Source organism: Xiphophorus maculatus, chromosome 11, assembly GCF_002775205.1.
Source record: "Xiphophorus maculatus strain JP 163 A chromosome 11, X_maculatus-5.0-male, whole genome shotgun sequence".
Taxonomy (NCBI): domain Eukaryota; kingdom Metazoa; phylum Chordata; class Actinopteri; order Cyprinodontiformes; family Poeciliidae; genus Xiphophorus; species Xiphophorus maculatus.
In genome coordinates, this window is record NC_036453.1 from 29,865,677 (window position 1) to 29,889,672 (window position 23,996).

General features: G+C 36.7%; 3 protein-coding genes across 9 annotated transcripts; all 3 read right to left on the minus strand.

Moving 5' to 3' along the window:
- Nucleotides 1-823: 823 nt before the first annotated feature.
- LOC111610025 (coiled-coil domain-containing protein 169-like) lies at nucleotides 824-6,151 on the minus strand. 2 transcript variants are annotated; one of them, XM_023341952.1, is made up of 8 exons: nucleotides 5,866-6,148; nucleotides 5,706-5,788; nucleotides 4,656-4,766; nucleotides 4,206-4,246; nucleotides 3,480-3,578; nucleotides 3,073-3,126; nucleotides 2,896-2,972; nucleotides 824-2,307 (listed from the first exon to the last, which is right to left on the minus strand). In XM_023341952.1, the coding sequence occupies exons 1-8, from the start codon at nucleotides 5,940-5,942 to the stop codon at nucleotides 2,124-2,126; spliced, it is 726 nt and encodes a 241-aa protein (XP_023197720.1). In that variant the 5' UTR covers nucleotides 5,943-6,148; the 3' UTR covers nucleotides 824-2,123. The 2 variants fall into 2 exon arrangements, with proteins under 2 accessions (XP_023197720.1, XP_023197721.1); XM_023341953.1 differs by lacking the exon at nucleotides 3,480-3,578 and having other exon boundaries at nucleotides 5,866-6,151.
- Nucleotides 6,152-6,280: 129 nt separating this feature from the next.
- On the minus strand, nucleotides 6,281-13,247 carry spart (spartin). Of its 6 annotated transcripts, none has more exons than XM_023341735.1 (9): nucleotides 13,179-13,247; nucleotides 12,820-13,028; nucleotides 11,372-12,134; nucleotides 9,946-10,140; nucleotides 9,487-9,643; nucleotides 9,064-9,258; nucleotides 8,782-8,943; nucleotides 8,223-8,313; nucleotides 6,281-7,202 (listed from the first exon to the last, which is right to left on the minus strand). In XM_023341735.1, exons 3-9 carry the CDS (start codon nucleotides 12,131-12,133, stop codon nucleotides 6,905-6,907), a joined length of 1,860 nt encoding a protein of 619 aa, XP_023197503.1. In that variant the 5' UTR covers nucleotide 12,134; nucleotides 12,820-13,028; nucleotides 13,179-13,247; the 3' UTR covers nucleotides 6,281-6,904. The 6 variants fall into 6 exon arrangements, with proteins under 6 accessions (XP_023197503.1, XP_023197502.1, XP_005808502.1 ...); XM_023341734.1 differs by having other exon boundaries at nucleotides 13,117-13,233; XM_023341738.1 differs by adding an exon at nucleotides 7,784-7,847 and having other exon boundaries at nucleotides 7,121-7,202; nucleotides 12,820-13,233.
- Nucleotides 13,248-15,109: 1,862 nt separating this feature from the next.
- On the minus strand, nucleotides 15,110-19,118 carry ccna1 (cyclin A1). The gene is made up of 9 exons (XM_005808444.3): nucleotides 19,107-19,118; nucleotides 17,942-18,100; nucleotides 17,648-17,867; nucleotides 16,971-17,083; nucleotides 16,659-16,885; nucleotides 16,372-16,576; nucleotides 15,661-15,774; nucleotides 15,429-15,562; nucleotides 15,110-15,296 (listed from the first exon to the last, which is right to left on the minus strand). Exons 1-9 carry the CDS (start codon nucleotides 19,116-19,118, stop codon nucleotides 15,209-15,211), a joined length of 1,272 nt encoding a protein of 423 aa, XP_005808501.2. The 3' UTR covers nucleotides 15,110-15,208.
- Between the last annotated feature and the right edge of the window lie 4,878 nt (nucleotides 19,119-23,996).

The following is a 23,996-nucleotide window of genomic DNA, read 5'->3' on the forward strand; positions in this document are numbered from 1 at the left end:
TTTAGGACTCACACACACAAAAAAATAAATCCCAAAAATGACAGCATGCCGGTTCCAATCCCAGTCTGTCCTTAGGTCAGACTCTTCACCCACCTTTACTGCTGGTGATGCCCCAGGGCAGCTGTGGCTACTATCTAGTAGCTTGCCATCATCAGTGTGTGAATGGATGAATGACTAAAATGTAGTGTGAAGTGCTGTGGGGTCTTCTGGATTTGGTAAAGCACTATACAAGTTTATCATTTCCACTCCTAAAATCATCATTGGTCTTGAATGGATGTCAAAACATAGCAAATGTAAAAATGATCTGTCATAACCCAATACTCAGATCCGACATCTCTGGCTAAAGATAAACATCAAAAAGTTTAATAAATAAATACATTTTTGAAGAACAAAATACAATAATTATGAGTTGATTTAGCCCTTTGCTGTATCACCTTTTTATTTCAATGTGAAAATTGAAATGATCCCTCAATTCTTCTCAAACACAAAGTTGTGAAAACGCATCTGGCAGTTTTACAGAACACTACTTCATCTCACAGGGATAGTTGTTTTTTGTCTTAACACCCACACATATAAAGATGGTCAGTGGGTAGGATGGGGGCGACTGCTTGCTCTGTGTTTCAACTACACAGAGTGATTGGTGGATACGGTTCTCCTTACGTAATGTGTCGTAGGTGGTGTTTAAAAAAAATATTGTAAAAGAAATGTCAAACTCAGCAGGCTCCTAACACATAGCAGCTCAATTCACCAGTTTCAAACCTTATACTTTCACATTTCACCCAGTTTTCTGTGTGAAAGAGAATCAAATTAGATCAGATTCAAAATTTATTTATGCATACAAATACTACAAAAATATTGCAACATTTTACTTTACGAGATACAAGTACATTTGATAATATTTATTATGTATCAGCACTTAATCAGTCTCATTTTTAATATATTTTTATTTTAACTGTCTCAAATATATTGACATCTTATGAAATACTTTAAAGAGGAATGAAATACATTTGTCTAAAATGTGTTTATTCTGAGAATTTGACTATTGACAATTCTATAAAAACTGAGTAGAATTGTCAGTTTCGAAACAATAATAAAAACAAAAGATGTAATTTGAAATAATATTAGAATATTTTTAATGAATTAAGTAAAAGCAACAAAAACATGGAACTACTTAAACATTTCAAAGGGACCTGAGAATGAAGGGTCAAAGTATTATTAGCTGAATAGAGACCTAACTGTATCAAAAGTCTATAAAATTCAAAAGCAGGGTTGCCAGATGTAATTTAGATTTATTTTGCCTCACTTAACTGAAGGAAAATGTTGAGAGAAAAAGAAAGGAAAATTAAAAGGAGAAATCTTTAATTCCATTAACTACCAGCACCAGAATCACCATAGATTAATCTAATAGGTAGAGCCTAACTTTACATCAGAAAAGGTTGTTTATTTTCTCTGAACAAACTTGTTTTTGTTCTGGTTGCATCAGCTCTTTAATTGTCTTGAATAGGAGATGGCTTTCACCGTAGTTTTTTCTATCCTGAAAGCTCACTACAAACATCCTGCTTTCTGGATTTAGAACCGAGCTGGTAACAGAACAAACACTAATCGTGTTTAGTGAACAGGGTTTCATCTATAACACAGGTGCACGAATTAGAAAAAAATGAAAGTAAAAGTTAAGTTTTGGATGCTTCATGACTCAGTGGCAGAGCAGGTGACCCAAAGTAGAGACGGTCGTAGTCTTTGACGTGAATGTCCCACGTTGCAAAACTCTGTCATTGAAGTTTTCAGGAACAGATGGTTCCAAAACACCAGCTAACTAGTCAAATGGCTGGAAGCAGTTTGTGCTCAAGATTACTGAGTTCTAAAGTAGCAGAATAAGCTTACTCTTAAGTCACGATGAAAGACTTTTGCAAATGTCTTGGTAAAAGAGTGAAATACCTGCCTGTGTGTGCAAGAAAAGTCTGATTTCTGATGGTTCATACCTCTATATAAGTACATTTGAATAAGTATTTAAATCAGACTTTGAGAAAATAAATAAAAGCCTAAACAAAACGCTGACAGAAATGTACAAGGATAATTACCCCCAATAAAAGAACCCTGCAAATATCCATGGGAACAGATTTTGGTTAAGGATTATGTTTTTCCCGATGCTTCAGGGTGGGTAACCTGCTTTCCCTTTGGGATTTCTTCTTCATTCCCCTCTCTGTTGTTGAATCACCACCTCCTCCGCCTTCATTCAGACGTTCTGTTAATCCCTCCTCCGTTCCTTTGTTAGAACCAGCTGGTGCTTTCCTACAGACATCTTTTCCTCTGTGTGTCCAAAACGAAAATAAAAAAGTAACGTCATGTGAATGAACACCTGTCGGGGTAAATTATCCCTAAAAAGCAAAATTGCAGGAAATAATAAAAAACAATTATGTTACTCTCTTTATTATTTATTCATCCAAAACGTGATCCCTACATATCGTCTCGGAAGTAAATTAAAACTAGAAAAAAATTTAAAGATTGACTGAAATCAGTTATCACTGAATTTAGAGAAGATACTGTTTTAATGTGTATTCATTTGTATTATAGGTGGTGGGTATTATGTAAAATAAACTTTTTTTTTTTTAGATTTATATGTTATAATCTTATTCCCTCATCAAAAACATACCTGGAAGGATGCTTTGATTATTTCACGCATGCTTTAGAAATCCTTCAATCTCCTACCTACAGGGTGCCCACTGATGGTAGAACTGATACAAACTTACTTGATTTTGTTATGAAATAGTACTAGATGTATGGAAAATACATAATATCTCCCCATTAAATAATCCACTGTCACAAAATTACCTGAATTTAAAACTGCCAACTAGTAAACATTAAAATTTTGTTGATCAGATGTGGGATGTTACAAACCTGATCTGTTTGCTCTCTGGTGCCCCCTGTCGCTGGTTGGCATACTGTCGTCTCTGCGGCTCACGGACTGAAGACAACTGCAGGCAGTAAATACATAAAACACGGTGACTGTATGCAAACTTCTGACCTTCCTTGCAGAAACAGCCGAGAAGGGAAATGTTATTTTTAAATGCTCACCATAGCTATTTCTGTAAGGTATGCCCGCCTTTCATCATTGGTTTTATGGAATGCCTGAGAAGTGAAAAAAATAGAAAACCATGCAGTCACTTCATGGGCACAACCCTTAATATGTGTCAGTGGTAAGGGGCAACAGATTAGGGATTACTGGTCACAAATGCTGAGTGCTAAGCCTGTATTTAACTGATACCTCCCTATTATTTTAGTAGAACAATAAACAAAGAACTAAATTTGTTACTAATTAGGATTTTTTGGATCTGAAATCACTACTTTGTGGGCAATAAAAACCTTAAAGCTTCTTTTCTAACACACAATGACAAAAGTAAACCAACAGACACTCTGATGCCTAGAAACCTTTTAAAATCCCTCCCACTGCTCGTTGTCTACAGGAACAATGGGATCCAGACCTTTCCCTCCTGTTCCATTTGAAGATGGCAATTCTTCAGCTGATTATGGAGGTCAGTTTTCTCCTCAGTCAGGACCGATAGGTGATGTTTAAGCATTTCCTATGGTGAAGAGTTGAAATTACTCTTATGTCATTCTGGTGACGACTAATTACCCGGTGGAACACAGGACGATCAAACAATGTGCAAATAGTTCATGTTGACAGCAATAGTACAAAAATGGATGAGACTCATAAATTATTCAGTCACAGTTTGTAATGATAATCCAAATTCATCTCAGTCGTTCAGTCTATACTAATGTCTACTGTTTGCAGTCACTTCTTGGACACACTAATGAGCATCTGTTAGTTGTGCCTTTAGGCTCACAGGCACCAGGGTGGTTAAGCTTTATTGTGCAACCTTTCAGTGTCACATGTATGTGTGTGTATGTGTGTGTGTTAAAGCATTGTAATTAGACTGCATTACTCTCCCATGGTTGTTAATCCCGTGATTACAGAGCTGTGATTAAACTCTGGTTTTTGCAGCCTGTATCAACTAGAGGAAGGAGAGCAGCTGACATCACAACACTTGCTGTTTTATATAAACTAATTTTCTGTCTCTAGCGCTCTCTGCTGGTATGTGTGGTTCTTTGCATACTCTCTGTGGACAGAACGACCATAGGTTTTAGAAAATAATAATAAAATCTATGCAAAAATTTAAGACCAATAGATTAAACAAAAGTCAACTCACAAGTCCCATGTCTTCATATAATCGGATAAAAGCCAATCGATCTGGGGAAAAAGGGCAAGTGTGAGTTTGTTGTTTTGATCACAATGTAAACTTGTAAGTGTAGGTGGGCAAATAATAGCAAAAATTAACTTTTTACACACGCATAGAGGGGTTTACTTGATGTATGCAGTTACAGCTCAATATTTTTGTCACTCATTTAAGAAAATGAACCCCTTATGTTATAAAGGCTTGACTAAAAAGAGGGTGGCCGATGGTCATTGCTAAAGAGGATGGTTGCATGTGTGTAACTGCATAATCCAGTTGAAAGATTTTACTTCTTGAGCCCAGTCTGTTCTAATCATTATTTCCCTTAAAAGTAATGCAACTAAGGTTTCTACTTTGTGAAGTAGTTTCAAAACAAGCAGTAAAATACCGGTAGTGTGGTAATATTAAAAGAAATTGAAGCCTCACCAACAGGGTTTCCTTTGATGCTCTCCAGCCTCTGTTGAATGTGTGAAATCTGTCTCTCCAACAGTCCATTTAGTTCTACTTGTGTTTCAAACCTCGTCTTCCATTCATTACCTGATAACCAACAAAAACAGACAAGTCACGAGAGAACGCTTACATTTCCACATAGTTGCATCTGAAAAAATTGGGATATTGGAAAAAAGTTCAATAGGTTTGTCCTCCTTTTAAAAAAGTAGATTCATTATGTAGAGAGAAATATTTCAAGCCTTCACGTGTTTTGATTATCAGTGCTTATAGATAATGAAAACTTACCATTGAGTCTGGGTTAATTAAAGAGGAAAAAATTAAACTGAAATGTCAAGTTTATGAATGTATGTTCATTTCTATGTTCTCAATAGTTGATATATTTCATCAATCCATAGTACCACAGAGGTGATCCGCCATTGGACCAACACAACTGATACCATGGAGCACCAAATCATCACCAACTATGGAAATTGTCTTTCCACTCGTCAACAAAACTCTGGGGCACCAATTTTCAAATGCAAACTTTACATTCATCTACAAAGAGGACTTTGAACCAGAAACGGGCGTAGTTTGACACAAGGATTTTGACATCAGGTGTAGATCTTCATTAACTCTTGCCTCAGTCCACTCTTTGTGAAGCTCCCCCAAATTGTTTAATGTATTTTGCTTAATAATCCTTTCAAGGCTGCTGTTATCTCTGTTACTGGGATAACACATTTTCCTTCTGTTCAACTTTCTATGAAAATGCTTGCATACTGCAATCTGTGAGTAACCAACTTTTTTAGAAATGATCTTTGGTGTCTTGTCCTCCTTGTAATGGATGCCAATGACGATCTGGTGTCCATGTCTGTGCAGCATACTGCTCAGGAAACCTTTGCAGGTGTTTTGAGTTAATTGTCTGATTAGGGTGCGACATGCATGAGTTTCAAATATTTTACTTTTCACAATATCATCAAAATTACAGGAAATAAATGCTTGAAATATTTTACTCAACGCGCAAGTAATTTACTGAGACAAAGTTTTTACCTTCCCCATCAACACTACGTAATCTTTCTTGCAGTTCTGCCACAGTACATCGCAGGTCGCACACAGATCCTATGAGCATCTCTCTGCAACCAAAGTTAGATTGAAGACTCAACCTTTTCCGTCTGAAAAGCTTTATTTTCTCAAGGAGAGGGACACTTACTTTAGCTCTCTTTCTGCTTCGATTTCTACTTGCAGCCGTGCCAAGTCATACTTACGGTAGTCGTTCCCTTTAGCCATTTTCCCGAAAATTTACTGCAGGCAAGTTTGTAGCTCATGGTATCCATGGAAACCGACATTTCCTGTTTTCTGCAAAATGCTGTTTCCTTGTGAGCATTTGTTCCCCGTGTGTAGGGAGCGCGTACTGCAGCCAGGGAGGCCGATGTTACACACATATCCGACCATTTTCACGGCGCTTCTGAACATTTGATCTTTATTTGCCAAAGTAATTGGGGGGAACCAACTATTTCAGCTGTGTGAAACAATTTGTCACCCCTTTGTAACATGGGAACTTGAAGTTAATCATTCAAAAACTCCTTCACTGTGTTTATTCCTCTCGTCATGAACGACAAATCCTGTGGATTCTGAAACATTTCCTCTTTATTTGTGAAAGTTAAAGGGGGGGGAGACCAAATATTTCAGCTGTTTGAAATAATCGGTTTCCCCTCTGTAACATGAAACTTTAGAAATAGCTTCTAAAGTGTTTTTGACTTAAAGAACTGATTTGATCTCAAACATTTAATTATGACAAAAACAGAATAAATCTGGCAAGTATGTTTAATAACAGCTCTGTAGATTAGAAATAAAAATTTAATGTACCACTGAATCAACCAAAGTAGATTAGAGAAAAAGTTTGCCTGACAAAACAGAAAATGGGCCAAATTTTGATAGAACTTTTAAAAAATCATAACCACTCAAAGCACTATAGATTCACAAACATTCATACACAAATACAAAGATTGGTAGGCAGCTTGAGGTGAAGTGCCTTACCTAGGGGTACATCGACATGTGACCGGAGGAAGCTGAAATCAAGCCCATGATAAACTCTACCAACTCAGCCAATCTCACCTTCTCATAAATATATAATCCAATTCAAACTACATTTAAAATTGAGTTTATTATAATTAATACTTTAATATATTAATTTAAATACACCATTGATTTATACTGCATGACAACAAAGCATTAGGTCTAGTAGAAATTTATTCTTTCTTCCTTCTCTCTTGTTCCTTATTCACATCCTTTTTCTTAACTGTTGCCTCCTCTTTCATCTCCACCTCCTTCTCAGCTTGTGTGAGATGTTCGTCTTTTTGCGTCTTATTCTCTTCGGTTTCCTTTACCTCATCGTCAGATTCTTTAACCACGACTTTGGCCGTCTTCTTGCCAGTAGTCTTCAGGAAGGCTTTGAGGCCCAGACTGTCAATATTATGTGCAGCCACGCCAATGTTGCCCACTGAGCGGAGAGCTGTATCTGTGGCTTGGCCCGCATCATTGCCGTACCTTCATCATAAATAATTTGGAGGTGTTAGAGAAGAAGAGTGTGGCAGAAGAAAATAAATGAGTTGCAAGAACATCAAAACATTGCTTTAAGGAAAAACACACCAACTCTAGCATATTTTTGTATGTTAAAAGTGTTATATGTAATGACATCACTTAATCTGGCATGTAGCTTACAGCAACACAGACGCACCAACAATCAGTCTAGAAGAGAGGTTTGGTTTATCTGTTCAAAGTATGCAGCTTCAAAAATCTTTATGTCCAGTTCATATATGCAATGTTTTAACAAGTTTAGATCCCTGTTTTTTAGGCATAATGATTATAATACATAAGAACTGTACCTATTCATAACTATTTGAGTTGAAGGATAAAAATAGACACATCAGCTTGCATCTATCAGCATACAGTGGACATAAAATGCAAGCCTAATGCAGAAAAGACCTCTGAAAAGCATACTTTAAGTGAACAAATTAGTTTGAAAAATACAAATTTAGTTTGTGCTACAATAGGTCGTGCAAGGTTATTTTCTAATCTAGGTTGGGTTAGTAGAAGCACAACAAGACTAGATCAGTTGTTAATTTGACCTTTACTTCCCAGTGAAGTCACATCTTCCCAGACATGTTTAAAAGATTCTCTAAACCTCTAAATCTGAAAAGAAACAACAGTGAAAAAGGGTCAGCCCACAAGAAAACCAAGAGAAAAAGGAGAATGGTAGAAAAGTAATGAAAAAACACAATATCTGACACGCTGTCAGCGCAGTGCCTGAAATGTGGCTGGTGAATGAGGTGGTAATGTTTTCTATACTTTAATGCTAGCTTTTATAAATGTACAAAGCATTGATTGTATGAAGAATCTGAGAATTGTGTTGTCAGTTTTCTATTCATTACACAGACAGATTATGTCAGACATAACAAACGTATCTTGACTAAGACATCCCCAGTTTAAATAAGCAATCAAATAGAAAAAAGGAAGATATAAAGACAATAACACTTTCAAGAGGTGTAAAGTCAAGGGTCAACTCACTTGTACTTTACTGTTGTGACAGTTTCAGTTGCAACACTTTTGCAGACGTGTTTTGCTCCAGTCTCTAGACTTTCCCAAACTGTGCTTAAACCTAATTTGAAAGGAAATTTTAAAAATGTACACCAGCCATATCAAACCATCCTAATGGGTCCAAATTTAGCACCCTCTGTACATTCATATTCATTAAATTAGAATATGCATTCAGATGAGGCCCATTTGTTGGATTAAATGTATCTTTTGAAAAATAACCACCTTTAATCAGGTATTATATAATCCTTTCATTAAGGCCCACAGTTCTGAATTAAATGTGCTTTTTAATGATATGATATAATGTTCCAATTTTAAATGGCATGTTTTCATTACCCACAAGTAGAAAATCATAATTTTCAGTCATTCAATTAACAGAAATAAATACTTTCAAACTTCCATTTGTGTGTAATTTATAATGTGTTTCAGTTAGTGATACATTTCCTGGAATATATGGGCTTTTCAGTGGTATTCTAATTTATTGAATGGGTTTGTGTATCCTTAAGCTCATCTTCTAAAACTTAGTAAATACCTCGTATGCTGCTGGTTGCTACAAACTTGGCTCCATCAAAGTTGGAAGCCTGGCCATCCTGACTTTTTTTCAGAGACTCTGGGACCAGCTTAGCACCGTGCTTCTTCACATGAGGTGCCACCTTTTCTGCCACATGTTCTGCAATTGTACTTATGCCATTCACTGTAAATGCACAAAGTTATACCAAAGAAATAGATTTAGGTACAAACATACTGTTACTCACAGATCAGGACAGAATAATAGATTTTACCTTATCAGTAACATCAATCTGGTTGCTCTTACCTAGGAATTTACTGACTCGAACAGCGCCCCCAGTGGCTTGTTTGGTAGCATTCAGACCTTTGGTGACCTGTGGACTGACCTCAGACGGGGTCTCCTCTGGTGTGATGCGGTCCCGGATCTTGGCTGCTCCTTTTTGAATGACATTCCCAGTGGCCTCTGCTCCTTTTGCAAATGACTGACTCAATTTCGTAGCTCCTATAAAGATAAAGACATCATTTTATGTATTGTAGTTTCAAAACATCAAGCAAACCATTTTGTTTTTCCAACACTAAGTACTGTTAAGTATAGACTAGTCTGATGTCATGGTAAACAGCACCCACAGGTGAAGGATTATGTGGTAATCCGCTGTGTAATCAACTGATGTGCAACTCTGTACTGATGTTCTTTGAGTTTTCATTCTGAGAGTCTTTTTGCAAAACCCACCAGACAAAATTCCTTGAGCCATCTTCTCACTCCATCCAGGAAGTAGAACTGTTATCTTTTCCCCCTCTGGTACCATTTGATCTGTTTGCTCATGCAGAGGATTCAAGGGAATTTTATCAGTCAAGTTTATGACCTCTCCTTCAGCTCCTTCTGTTCCCTGTTAGACAAGTCAAAGGTCCATTCTTAATGGTGAGCTTTAAGACAATATTGTTTCTTTAAGATACCTGTATGACCTAAAACATGTCACTGGCTTTATCAGGTTCTTTATATAAATATAAAAACAACTTTCTTCACCTCTAAAATGTCATAATTTTAGGAAGCTGAACTACTCAATCTGCAAAAAGAAGACTGAAAATACTTACAAAATATTTTAGTGATCCCAAAGAGAAATTAAATATTGTGGTAACCCATAATAATTCAAGGTTCTAATTTATTCAACATGAATTAGTTAGTACTTACCTGGATCCTGAGATCAGCAAGTTGTGTTAGAACATCCTGAAACATCTCACAGTCCGCTGCAGGCAGATCAGAGGACAGCACTAAACCCACATAGGAGCCGGGTAACTCTGCCAAGTAGTCGGGGAACATGTAGATGCCAGAGTTAGCCAGCAGCACAGGGGTGTCTGATGACAGGGGATACAGACGGTCACATACCTGAAAACCACAAGGACAGAACAAAACAGGACAATCAAAGCTCTACACAGGGCATCTGAAGAGATTTTATTTTATTCTATTAAAATCAATTTAACTTAATCCTCTTTAAACCCACTTTTCACAAGTAGTTTATAAAACAATAATAACTCCTATTACGTGATTGTAGAGTTTATTCATATTATGATTTTTAGTTTAAAATACATTTTTATATCTTTATTAGGTTCATATATTTTGTTTTCAAACTGGACCTAAGTCTGTCAATCAAGTTTTGAAGTATCCGTTAATCTAAAGCAGGAAATGCAGGACTTCCGTTGAGATCTTTTTTATATTTTATTTCTCACATTTCGTCTACTTCTGCAAATCACTAATATTTAAAAATCAGTGATTTTTAAATATCATTGAGACAGTCCCAAAGTTAGGTAAATGCGTTGGGTTTTTTTTCAACACCCCCAAAATGTGTCATTTTCCATGAACAAACTGTCCAAACTTCTTGTTGTATACTGCCATTGGTGTGCAGATCTGTCAGAATGACCCCTGTGAGGACACAGGAGCCTGACCAACAACACAACAGAAGCGCAGAGTCATCTGTTAATGGGACCATTGTCTCACTGGGAGACAATGGTCCCGAGTCAGAATACAGGACCAGCCTGGTTTGGTGGGAAGCACAGTCATAGGTTACACTGAAATACAAAGCAAGACACAATACATGCTTTGTAGAGATGCCAGAACAGACATTTATTTTCTGTTGAAGGAAATTAGGGAAAGGGGGGTTTAAAAACATATGCCATTTAATGGAAATGGACATTATGGAAATTTGCAATGCAGAAGCTAACTGGTCTTAATTCTACTCCTAAACAATATTTGAACAATCTGACCAAAATTTGGTGTTCATAAAAAGAAAACAATGCAAACTTAAAATTGAAGAGATATAACACAGATGTTGGTCCTGTCAACACTTAAAATATTAATACATTATGGAGGGTTAAATTCAAATTAATCCAAAAATAAATCTTAAGCTGTTTTAAAACAGCCTCCCTGTCATCTGTGAGACAAACATTAATTTGTAGTTGGTTTTCCAGCAACGTAACATTATAATGACTCATGCTGGGAAAACTTCTAAAAATGAAGAAGTGGTTCTGCATGACGTCACACCCATTTACCTTGAAGACACACACACCCAAACCTTCTTATAAACAAAGCCAGGCTCTAATGAATGTCTCTTTTTACTTACATGTAAAAATCCAGAGGGTTTTCCAGCATTGCGATCACTTTGCTGATTATCCGTTGTGATGATACGGAGGTAGCCTGGAGAGGACAGAGAGCTGACCTGACCGTTTGGTTCGACAAAGAACAGTTGTACCCCAGAGGGGATGGAGAGCAGATCCTTCCCATCTGGTGGTTCCCTTGACCAGAGGCTGCCTCCAGCAGGATCGTAAACCAGGCTGCGGTGCCCATCCATTGGCTTTGGAGTGTATGCTGGAGGCAGGTCTGTTGAGCTATCCATGTCCACAGTTTCCAGATCAGCTGAAGGGAGTGTGTGTGTGTTTGGGACAGCAGGGAAAATAGGACTGATGAAGGCTGGTGATGTACTGTGGGTAGTATCTGGTATGGTGGGGTACAGATGGAGGACAGAACTATTGGTGAGTTGACCGTTAATTACCAAGTCTGGGTAAAGAGGAGTAGAAAAATTGGACAGTAAGCGTGTGTCCCCTGGTGTGGACTTTTCCAGATCAGAAAGGCGGATGTCAATAGTCCCCAACATTTCCTTCATCTTCTGCTGAAGCTGCCTAGCCTTGTCCCAGACCACTCCTTGATGCCTTTCCCCTCCAGTAGGAACCTCCAGTCCTTGACGAAGATGCAGACGACTCTTCTTGTAATACACCAGAGCTTCTGATTTGTTGTCAGCTTCCTGAGCCGCTGATCCATGGTTCATGGATTGTTGAGCCAGCTCATACTGATCCTTAATGACAAGCAGTTCAGCAGGCTCAGCCATACTGGAAGGCAGAGGGGAAACAGAAACTAAGACAATACGTAACCCTTAACAAAAAATACCTGCAATTTTAGGATACGATATAGTTGTATCACAGAACTTACAGACATATGAGGGTCTTAATATAATAGAATATCAAAAAGTAATAAGTTGATTTTGGGCTTTCATTATCTGTAAGTAATACTAATCTAAATTAAAATGAATGAACAGCTGTGCTATAGAATTGCCTAAATAAATTAACTTTGCAATGAGATTTATTCTAATTTGAAGTTATACACTGCAAAAACATAAAGTCTTAAGTATTTTTTTTGTTTTGTTCTAATGCAAATATCTTACATATCTTTCTGTACGAAAGAAGAGCTTGTTTTAGTAAATAATTCCTTAATATTGTTATTTCGCTAATAACATCAGAAAAATGTCATGCCATAAGATAAATAATCTGCCAGTGGAATCAATATTCAATCAATATAAAGAAATTACTGACTTAAAACAAGCTCCTATTTCTTTATGAAAAGAAATTGTATGTTAGTCTTATTTCAAATGTACTAAAATATGTGCACTGGAAACCAGACAAAAATATTTGGTAAGATTTTGTATTTTTGCATTGATTTATCGTTAAACTACAGCTTTCTTTGTCCTTAGTTTTACTGTAAAAATAAAAGCAGAGGAATTTAAGAATTACAGCTTACCTGTTGACACGACTATCCAAAAGCACGTAACTCCAGCTGTCTGACTGCAATATTACAGCAACAAAGGTGAGCAAAGCTAGTCAGGTATTTATTATTGACAGCTAAAAGGTTAGGTCTGAGCGCTGCCAAACACAGCAGGTTTTTCCAGAACGACAGCAATCACTGGAGCAGGTACGAGTCTACTGACAGATCTCCATGCCAACAGAAACCTACAGCAAAAGTTAAGTCAGCTCCGTACTTCAGTTTTTCAACATTTTTCGGTTCTCACACAGAATTAAAAAAATGTTGTCAATCCACCTGTGGACACCAGCTGCTGACAAACACCATCCACAGAGAGAAAATACTTTTCGTCAACTTACTTTCAAAAACATCTTACAAACGTACAGAGAAATCCGGGTGCACTCCTTAGCAGTCAGCCGTGGAATGAGCTGGACGGAAAGTGGCATCAAGCGGAATGGGAGGAGTTTAAACGGGCGGGGTGGGAAAAGTTCAGAAATAACCTGACAAACCGATTATGCAGTGTCACATTATGAACCACCCACATTATGAATATAAACCAACCATGCAACACGCATTTTTACTTGTCATTTCGTAGAAATTAATTTTCACTCTAACATAAAGGGATTTATGGTGATGATTTTTTTTGTAAAAACCTTAAAATATCTAAAGGTGGAGGGGATTAAGGGGGAGGGAAGAATGGAGGGTGAAATTACAGCAACTGTATTTACACACCAGGTGACAAATGGTACACACCCAATGTCTGAGCTGAGTAATAAATATTTATGAGAAACGTAATTGGGTTAACATAATTTTTATTGTACATTTTTATACACCATGTTTGCATAATCACATTTTGAAGTGCAAGTATTTTTGTTGGATATCAGTTGTTTTTACTAAAACAATACAAGTATTTGTGTGAAGAAACAGTGTTTTAATAAAGGATTATATGTTCCACTATGGGCTGAGAAAAAAAAAATCCCCATGTAATCAAAACATGGTGAAAAACAAACAAAAAAGTAAAATAGTCAGACTTTGACTTCTTATTTATAAAAACAATAATGTTCAAAGAAACTTTACAATATCTTGAAATACCATTCAGTTCTGTAAACAGCTCAACAGGAGTTGAAGAACATCAAGCAAGCTGGCAAAGTGTAATTCACAATGAAACCGCTTTACAACATATTTGACTATAAAACAATGACAAACAGAATTAGACAACATGACTACCTTTATTTAGATGTTTCCTGATGATGTTGCTGGTAATACATCAAACCAGTTCAGTAGGTTTTGAATGGCTACATATGAAACCTTTGACGTTATTGTGTGAAGAACTAAAACTTCTATTCATTCCCAAGATGATTGAATTACATGGTGTCAGAAACATGTCTTATTATAAGGATTAAAATCTCTGTGCTCACCTCATCATAATTTAGAATGTGATAGGTGTTGAAGCCTATAATGCCCTATCACACACTCTAAAATGTCTATAAGTGAAGTGAAAACAAAAGGAATCAAACTGTGAAATGCTTAGTTGTTTTAACTGCTGTAAAATGCATGACCTGATAGCTAGATTTTGAAAAGAGAAACAGTCATACATGCATTAGGCATAGCATATAACAGTTCAAATCAAAATAACTGGTAACACTTTATTTGATGGGTTGTGAATAAGACTGTCATGACACCGTCATAAACATGACATAACACCTGTCATGAACATGAGTAAGTCTTCATGAATATTTATGATTGTTGTTATAAAGTGTCATTCAGTAAATCATGACACTTTTAATACAAAGTTGACATTATTCAAAATGTCTTCATTATGACAACTTGACGTTAACCAAGAAATCATGATCTGACATAAATTTCTTATAAAAGTATTACTGATTACACTTTAAAAATCAGGTAGCTTTATGTTATTAAAGCTAAAGTTTAATCAGTAGCTAAAGTTTAATCAGTAATACTTTTATAACAAATTTATGTCAGATCATGATTTCTTGGTTAACGTCAAGTTGTCATAACAAACACATTTTGAATAATGTCAACTTTGTATTAAAAGCGTCAAGATTTACCAAATGACACTTTATGGCAACAGTCATAAATATTTATGAAGAATTACTCATGTTCATGACAGGTGTTATGTCATGTTTATGACGGTGTCATGACAGTCTTATTCACAACCCATCAAATAAAGTGTTACCAAATAATTTATATAACACTGAAAGTACATCCACCTATGCCCACAAGGAGTTTCAGACATTAACTGAACTCCTTTAATTGTGTATAAATAACTACATTGGATTAAGAAAAGTAAAGGAGTCCACATGTGTGTGGTGGAAATTAATGTGCTCTGCTTTGTTTTCAGTGAGCTGTAACTGCTCTGCTGGGAGGATCAGGAAGGTGAAGTAGTGAAGTCACGGGAGAGGCAAACATTGAGAGGCAGAGCAGTGGGGGGAGAGATCCCTGAAACACGACAATACCTATGAAGGAGACAAAGACGTAGAATATACATTTAAAATAATATGTTTTTAAAAATGTCCTTGATTCATGAAGAACTGAGATGGCAAATCTAGTTTCATAAATTCCAGTTGGGACTTTCTGCCTCTCCGTACTTTGATGTTTTGTATTTGTCTCTGACAGCTTGTTGTGGTCGAGTCTCTGCACTGATATACAGCTTGTGGAGAGAAGTCAGGCAGGGCATGATTTCCTCCATCGTGTACCCAGTAAAGGTAATTAAAGAGTCAGGCTATTAAAAAAAAGAAATATCGGTATCATTTTTACAAAAAAACTACCAGAACCAAGTAATTATTATGCAGAAAAACGTCATTATCTGGACCAACTCACCCAGTAAGATTTATGTATAGTGTAGGTAGCTAAGCAGTAGGTTCCAGCTGCCAGTATGGATGGGGTGTATTGAAGGAAGGGATCTGTTTCTAGTAAACTTAACTCTGCTATGTACTACAAGAAAAGGAGAAGATGAAAATAAATTACTTTTGTCTGACCTGAGCACCTTCTTTTACATGTTTGACATGTCCTCTAAATTAGTTGCAGCACTCTAAAAACTGGACTTCTAGTGGCTTTCTTTGAGCAGACACTTTCGTCTTTCTACTCTTTCATTAATACAAGATTAATGGAGTCCATAACTAACAGTTGTGGATCTCTTCAACTCCTACAGAATTATTTTTGGCCACTTGGTTGTTAATACTCTCTTTGCCTTGCCTATCCATTTAGGTGGACATCCATATGTTGGTAAATTTGCAAACGCTTCATATTTCTAGATGGATTTTAAAAGCATTGGTCCTTTTCCCTCTACTTCAAAGTGATGATGTACTTTGTGTTGATCTTTCACATAAAAGGAAATAATGAAAAGTAAAAAACATGAATACCTTTGCAAGACACTGTTTAACTTCACAACTGAGAATGTTTTAGATACAAGAACATTTAAGTGGGGGAATGACTGAGCTAGAGTCATGACAGATATCTAGTTTAACTTCTGTGGAAAGCCATTCTTGCCACATTTTTGCTACAAAAGGAGATGAGATTAACTGAACTCACCATGGCAAGGTTCTCTGTTGTTGAACAGACAGAGTGGATGAACATGAATAGGCGAAGGAACTGATTGGTGGTAGGTGCTGCCATCTTGAAGTCCAGCACCTTTAGCAGAACGCTCTCCATCCGCAGCAGCTGTTTCTTAGCGTAGGTGCAGTCTGTGATATACACAAACTCGTTCAGTTCGGGAGGAAAGATCTCTTCATATTTTCTACAAAACAAATGGCATCACAATTACAACCAACAACTGCCATGTGTGGAGTTACCGGAATAGGGAGGAATGGCTTTCTTACGCAGCAATCAGTAATGCAGCTGTTCCCACCAATTGCAGCTTGTTCCTCTTGATAAATGTTGTGTAGGACAGAAAACGGTCCAGGTAGTTTACAGCAAGGTGCAGAGTTTCAGAACCAAGCTTGTATTCCTGGACAACCTCCACCAGCCAATCCACCAGAATGACCCGCATACCATTGGTGATCTCTGGATGTCTCTCCAAGTAGCTTGGCTTTGGCCTGAACTGCTTCTGGAATTAGTAACCAACATGACTAAATAGCACAAAAATGATCACTAACAAGAAAGAAAAAATTTGTTTAAACAAAAAAGCTCACTTCACTCTCCCTTAAGTTCTTGTAAATATCTTCTGCATAATCAAAACAGAAAGTCTCTCCAGATATCAGGGATTCATCTGGTTCGGACAGCATGGAGGCATCCTGGCATGAATCTGGAGAAGAGTATTTATTGAAAAAAATAGAAGTACCATTTTAAGTACTTTATAAAATCATTGTAGTTTGGCATATTTTCTCATATTACAGTCAAAAACTGCAATGTATTTTGTTGGAAATTTTAAGTGACACAGTAGTGCATACTTATAATGTTGAGGGGAAAGGATATAATGAATAAAAATCTGAATTCTGTGCTGTTCATTTGTATTCATCCCATTTTAATCAAGACCTTGCAGCAAAGCATTTCATTGCAGTTACACCACAAAGTAGTCTTTAAGCTATTTCTCTTTCAGCTATGCACATCCACCCACTACATTTTTTAATATGAGCTTTCTAAAGATCAACCTTTGCAAAACACTCAAGATTTTATAAGTAAGGCTTAAATCAGCACAATACAACTTTTCTCACTGTTATTTATCAAAACAATATAACAATATAAACAATTAAATATGTTGCTATGTTTGGTTGTACCATGACAAAAATTGTGGAAAACGTTCAACAGGTGTCAAAAAACTTTCCAATGTATTGAAGAATTTTTATTTTTCCTGTGCGGCCAAACTTACTTGAACTAAACTCCATCAGGAGCCTGACATGTTCATTCTGCAGGGGATTGGCATCAACCTCAAGGTCATAACCATCTGAAATGACTTCCTGACCCGAAGCGGCGAGGACAACTTCACAAGCCTCCTCAACGTACACATCATAGCTGGAGCTGGATGGGCAGCCGAGAAAGTTGAGCTGCGAGCTGTCTGAAACAGAACTGTGCTTGGAAAACTGGCTTCCCTGTGGAGTAAATCAGTCGTCTGGAACATGGAAGTTCTCTAGATGCAAAGCGGAGAGATGCTACTCTTACCTACCTGGCTTAGGGATCGTCCACGCTGCTCATTTTCTGACAAGGATCCGAGCACTGTGCGCTGTGTGGTCCTCGGGTACTGAAAGGATTCTGCTTTGGTTGAAGATGGAATGTTTTCCTTGTGAGTGGGACTGCCACGATGGGGGTTTTTACTGAAATTCATCTTTGAAGCAGATTTAAAAAAAGTAAAAATAAAGTTTTTTACTTTTGGCAGAAAGGGGTAGAATATAAAAACGATTTCTTTACTGAAAATGCTATTTTTCTCTTACTAAATATAATGTTGTGAAATATGAAGAACATGTTTGTACATTTACAGAAAATGTATTTAATTACTCTGTTTGTCTTCTCTAATGCATTTTATAATTATTCATATTACTATTAGGCTGCTGATGGACCTATGCAGTGCCCATCCTTCTTAAAAGGATGGAGTCTTCCAGGCTGTGGCATCTTGACTTTCTATTTACAGCATGGAATCCATCGACCCAAAAAAAAGGTAAGTACGGTTCAATTTCTGGAGTGAACTGCCAAACTGTATTATACAAAAATGTCAAGAAATTATGATTTCATAAATGGAGAAAAGAGAACATTATTTTATTAAAGAATCAAAAATATGATGCAACCTGATAACATAAAATATTTTTGACATTAGCAGATAAACAGCGCACTAAGAAGTTATAATCAGCTATGCTACACAAGCAAGAAAAGCTCTGAAAGGCCATTGTCAGTGACTGCAATGTATACTGTACTCTTTACAGTTAATGTTAAAAGTTGTCCAGCTTCCTGCTTTATTTTGGTAGTGAGTTGCATTAGTTTAGCTTTACACATTACACACCATCAAAGCAGAAAACGTGATTCAGAGTGACCCTCATAGACTTTTTAAATGTGGTGCAATTTAGTGATAAGGTATTTTTAAAAACAATAAAGGGGTTCTTGTCTGGAGATACAAACATGTTAACAAACATGTTAAACACGGTTTGTCATTCTAAAATGATAGGGACAGATACACATTGCCATGGTTACAAGAATTTATCAAACATTAAATCAATCATAGATAAATTAGAACAAACAGACAGGAGTGCAGTAAAATGTGGAATGCAAAACTTCTTTGTGTGACAATAAAAATATATCAATATCGGTTGGTTTTCATTAACTAGTCAAGCCGAACTCACCATAACCAACATCGAGCAGATTCCCAGCGGACAGGAGAATGCACTCTTCTAAATAACAAACCGCGCCAAAGCAGTCTCAATCAACACTTTTTGGAAACAATTAAGACAAACAGCGACCTCTAGCCACGCCGCGACGAGTTGGAGCAGATCTTTTGCTGTGCAATATATCTCCGGTGGGCTATTATTCAGCAAGCAGATGTTTTTGTTTTTTGTGTGCGAGTTCTGTCCAATAAGGTGCCAGAGTTCAAGTACAGGCTGCTTACGTCACAGAGTCAGCGAATTCAGCTGTTTGCTGCAGAAACAAAAACAAATTTGTGTGATGCAGTTTTTTAAAGACATCAGTTCCATTAAAATAAAGAAGGTACATTTAGAACACATGGACATATAAACCCCAAACCATGGAGGATATAACTATGAACTAATTAGGAGTAGTATAAAAGTAGGTATAATCCATTCAAGTGGACCATTAGACTCTTAGTAACTTTAGAAGATTATTTAATAACTTGCTGAAATGCAACTCTGTTTACTATATTGGAAATCTAGAGCACCGTGATTGTGCTTCCCTGCTGCCATCTCTGGCAAATGAGTTGGTGCTGTTATCAGAGTACAGCTCAGTCATATTTATCAAAGAAAATTATAGATAGTTTCACATTGAACAATAAAGCATTTCATCATTAACTAGCTATCAATGTATCTGTTTCATATTCATAAATGCAGTGTCACGGGAAAACGAAATTTCCCCAGAAATATACAATAAAGAAAGACAAAAACTAAAATATCCGTTTAAAAGTATAACCGAGAAATGTCTGTGGAAATTGGTAGATTTTTGTGAGTGCCTGCAAGTTCCACACGTTCCACCGGATGGCAGTCTTTCTCTTTAAGAAGGATCAACCACAATTCTGCAAAACTTATAATGGATGTTGGCCAAAAATTTGAACCAACCACCTTATATATAATCCCCATTAAAAGTATTTCATCAAATTGGCCCTGAAACATTGGTCTCTATGGACTGGAAATGGCACAAAGCTGTGAAATATTTTCCCAATTTCAAACCTATGACTGAAACATGTTTTTTATATACATCTCTGGCTGAAAATAGATGTTTAATAGGGTTACATTAATTACAAAGTGTTACATGACAGGAACTACATGTATAAGAAGCCATATAAACTGTTCTCTCATGCTGCTGGTGCTGCTGAACAGCTCCAGTGGAGCAGCTGTGGATTAACGATTCCAATTTGCAATCTTTGGGTCAGAAAGCTGCTTCTTGAACTTTGAGCCAAACATCACTTCTAATACTTTCCTGATGGCTGTATTTGATGGGAAACTGTTTCACTTGTTTTTGCTCATCCTTGTTTACTACCAATCATAATGTGCTTAAATTCCAGATTTTTTTTTTTACATTTTGTTTGCTCTTTTTAATTAGTTTCCATATCCATCCTATGTTTATGTTTTGTATGACAATGTTCATTCAAGCTAATTTTAAGAATTGCAGGCTGTCTTGTTGACAAGGAAAGGTTGTAGGGTTAAAGAAGGCGTTATGCTGACATCAAGATTTGGATGTAAGACATTTTTATTATAAGGTATCCTGTATTATCTATTCTCTGCTTTAAATATGTGAAAATTTTCACTTGAACAGTGTTGTATAGTAACGAAGTAAAAATACTTCACTACTTTACTTAAGTATATTTTGGAGTACTTCATACTTTCCTCGAGTATGAAAATTTTTGATGACTTTCACTTTTACTTCACTATATTTCCGAACTTAATTGCGTACTTTTACTCCGATACATTTTCAATGTGTGGTTTAGTTACTCGTTACAAAAAAGCGAGAGAGAGAAACGAAGTGTTTTGATCCCACCTACTGATTAGCAAGCAGGCTACCGAACAAAGTCCGTAGCCTGCTTGCCTGGGCTTGTTCATCACCTCCAATAGGATACACCTGTTTCGCTTCTCCCATTAAACACAAAGCAAGTCTGGCAATCAGCAGCAGCCACATGGAGGAGGAGACGGAGACCACAACGACTGCAACTACGTCGGACACGGCTCCAGGGGAACCACCAGCTGGTGATAGGGTGACCAGACGTCCTCTTTTTCCCGGACATGTCCTACTTTTCAGACCTAAAAAGATGTCCGGGGGGAATTTAAAAATTGTCCGGGATTTTGGTCAACTGCCTCAAAACACATTACATAGTTTACAGTGCATTGTAGGGCACTGCGCACGGCGCTGCGTGTCACGTAATCCCTGAGCCGCGTCAGCGGGCAGCATCCCCCCTCCCCCCACTCCAAAGTTTTCTGGGTTTTTTTTTTCTTTAGCATAATGACCAGTTGCGTGCACCACCTATTGACTGATTCACTGATTTGTGAAGTAGAGTAATCGTAACAGCTCTTTTTCTTCATGTTGGCCGCATTTTCTGTACTATTTATTTTTCTCATTTTCAGCACTGACCTTACTTGAAGGGAAAACGTAAGGCTTACAAAAACGTTGTATTTTCTGTCCTGGAGGGTTTACTAAGAAGCTGGTTCAGTTGTAAAGCAGGTTAAGTTAACCTTGTGCTATAGGTAAAGCACATAATTTCCTTAACTAAATGATGCCTGCAGGTATATCTATTAGCAGGTTTAATTTTGCCTGCACTTGGCTGGGTACATTATTTTAAGTGTATTTGACAAGTTTACCAAAATATAAAAAATGTCATTCAAACTGCATTTGCTTTGTTTTACTTTTTACTTGTACTTTTCATTACATTACTTGAGTACATCCATTTTTACAGTACTTTCCATACTTAAGTACAAGAAGTTTCAGATACTTTAAGACTTTAACTCAAGTAACATTTCAGTCAGTGACTTTGACTTTTACCAAAGTCGTATTTTGGAGAGGTACTTGTACTTTTACTTGACTCTGAGATTTCAGTACTTTATACAACACTGCACTTGAATGCAAAGTACTGGCATGTGAAAAAATAGTAAATAATAAAGATTAGTCACTGAACAAAATACATTTTCTGTGTAATGTAATAAAAAAACTGCAGTTGCCAGTGAGGAATAACTGACAACTGGCTCATATTTATTCAGTCTGAAAAATGGCAAAGGTTTTAGCTGGCCATGATTAGAATATTGTTACTCAGCATTTTAAGGAAGTTTGCCCTGTTAAATATGTTAGAACATCTGACATTTATTATTAAGCGATGGTGGTGTAGTGGCAGGAGTTCGTCCTCTATGGTTGTTCTCTCTTGCTTGCTTAAATGCTCAGGTTCACTTCAAACTAAAACCACAAGATGTCAAAAGAAATGTCAAAAAACTAAAACTTGATGGGACAGCTGTCTGGTCTTGCTGCTGATGTGAAAGTGCCCGTACAATCAGAAAGAGGCAGTGAGTGTAACATGAAGAAGGAATAGACCTTTGCTCTCTGATAAAACAAAATAAATAAAAATAAACATGAAGGTCAGACTGAAGTTTGTCTGGGGAATGTGAACAAAACCAGTCTTTCTAAAAATAATTTTGTTTTAGATGTGTCTAAAAACAAATTACTTGAAATGTGAGGCATTGGATTAGCCTAGTATTCAACATTAACTCCAAAACACCGTTATGGAAATAAATAAATTTGACCTGAGTTGAAATACTGAATCAATCAAGAAAGAATCAAATTGCATTTTGATTATTATTTTATGAGGAAATTAAGAAAAGAAAATGATCAATGAAGCCCCTGGCTAGTCCAGGAAAAAGAAGAAAAGATGAAAGTACATTGTTTTTTATCATACATCTGTTATGTACAAACAGCACCTCTCACTCAGCTTTCTCCTCTTAGGGAGTTCTTCTCTCAGGCTTTTCAAAGAAAACTGATCTCTGGTTAATTTACTGTATAACCTTGAACAAAGCAAAAGTTCAGGAAGAGAAAAGCAGCCTCTCCGAATTACCCCTCCACCTCTGCTTCCTGCAAAAGGGTGCTCAATTGATCAATAAAATTGATTAATTGAAATAAAACAAAGTTTGTAACTACAACTACATCATGGTATGGGGATCTTTTATTTGACCACAACCTGAACTGTTTGCTTTTATTCTGCAACAAAACAAACCTGCAGATGTCTTGATGATTTCATTTATAAAATATGACAAGAGCAGTGAAAAGCAAAGCAAGTGAAGATTTTTTTTTTTATTGATGTTTCAAATATGAAATAAAACATTTCCAGATATCTCTTTAACCTAGATAATATGGTTATAAATTCTGTTTCTTAAATGTTGCTCCAAATCTCTTTCATATTTAAAGGGATTTCTTTGTTTATAAAAATGGTGAGAGTAATCCTCTTTCTGACAGGTAAGATACATTGGATCTTTGTTCTGAAAAAGATTGTATGAAATATCCTCACCTATCTGTTCCAGCTGAAATGAGGGATGCGCTGGCCTGTTGTGGCTATTTTCTCCCGTCAAAACAAAAATCAATATCTCTTCTCAGTTGAGATGAAACAAGGAAACGCAAAAATGACGCCTCCTCAGCAGACTCATATGTCTTCTTCTGTCTCTTTTATCTCAGTCTCACATTGCTCTTCAGTCCCTGAGAAGATGCAAATTGTTCCCGACCGACAGCATTGGACCATTTTATCAACATGATGTAATTTCAAATGTACAGAAGGTTGAAACTTCACATATAAAATACAGTGAGAACCAGGATAATTCTAACTAAAGAGACCTTGAAATCACCTTCATCCACCAATGGGTTTTAGTTGTGGTGAAAATATTTAACCTATTATTCAATCATCTATTATCCTTACAGGCTCACATGGTTGGTTTTGAGGATCACCTTTGATAGGTCACCTTTTATATTTTTATTTTTATTACCATACCACCGCATATAAAAACAACCATGCAATGCAGACACTTATACTCAAGGAGTTA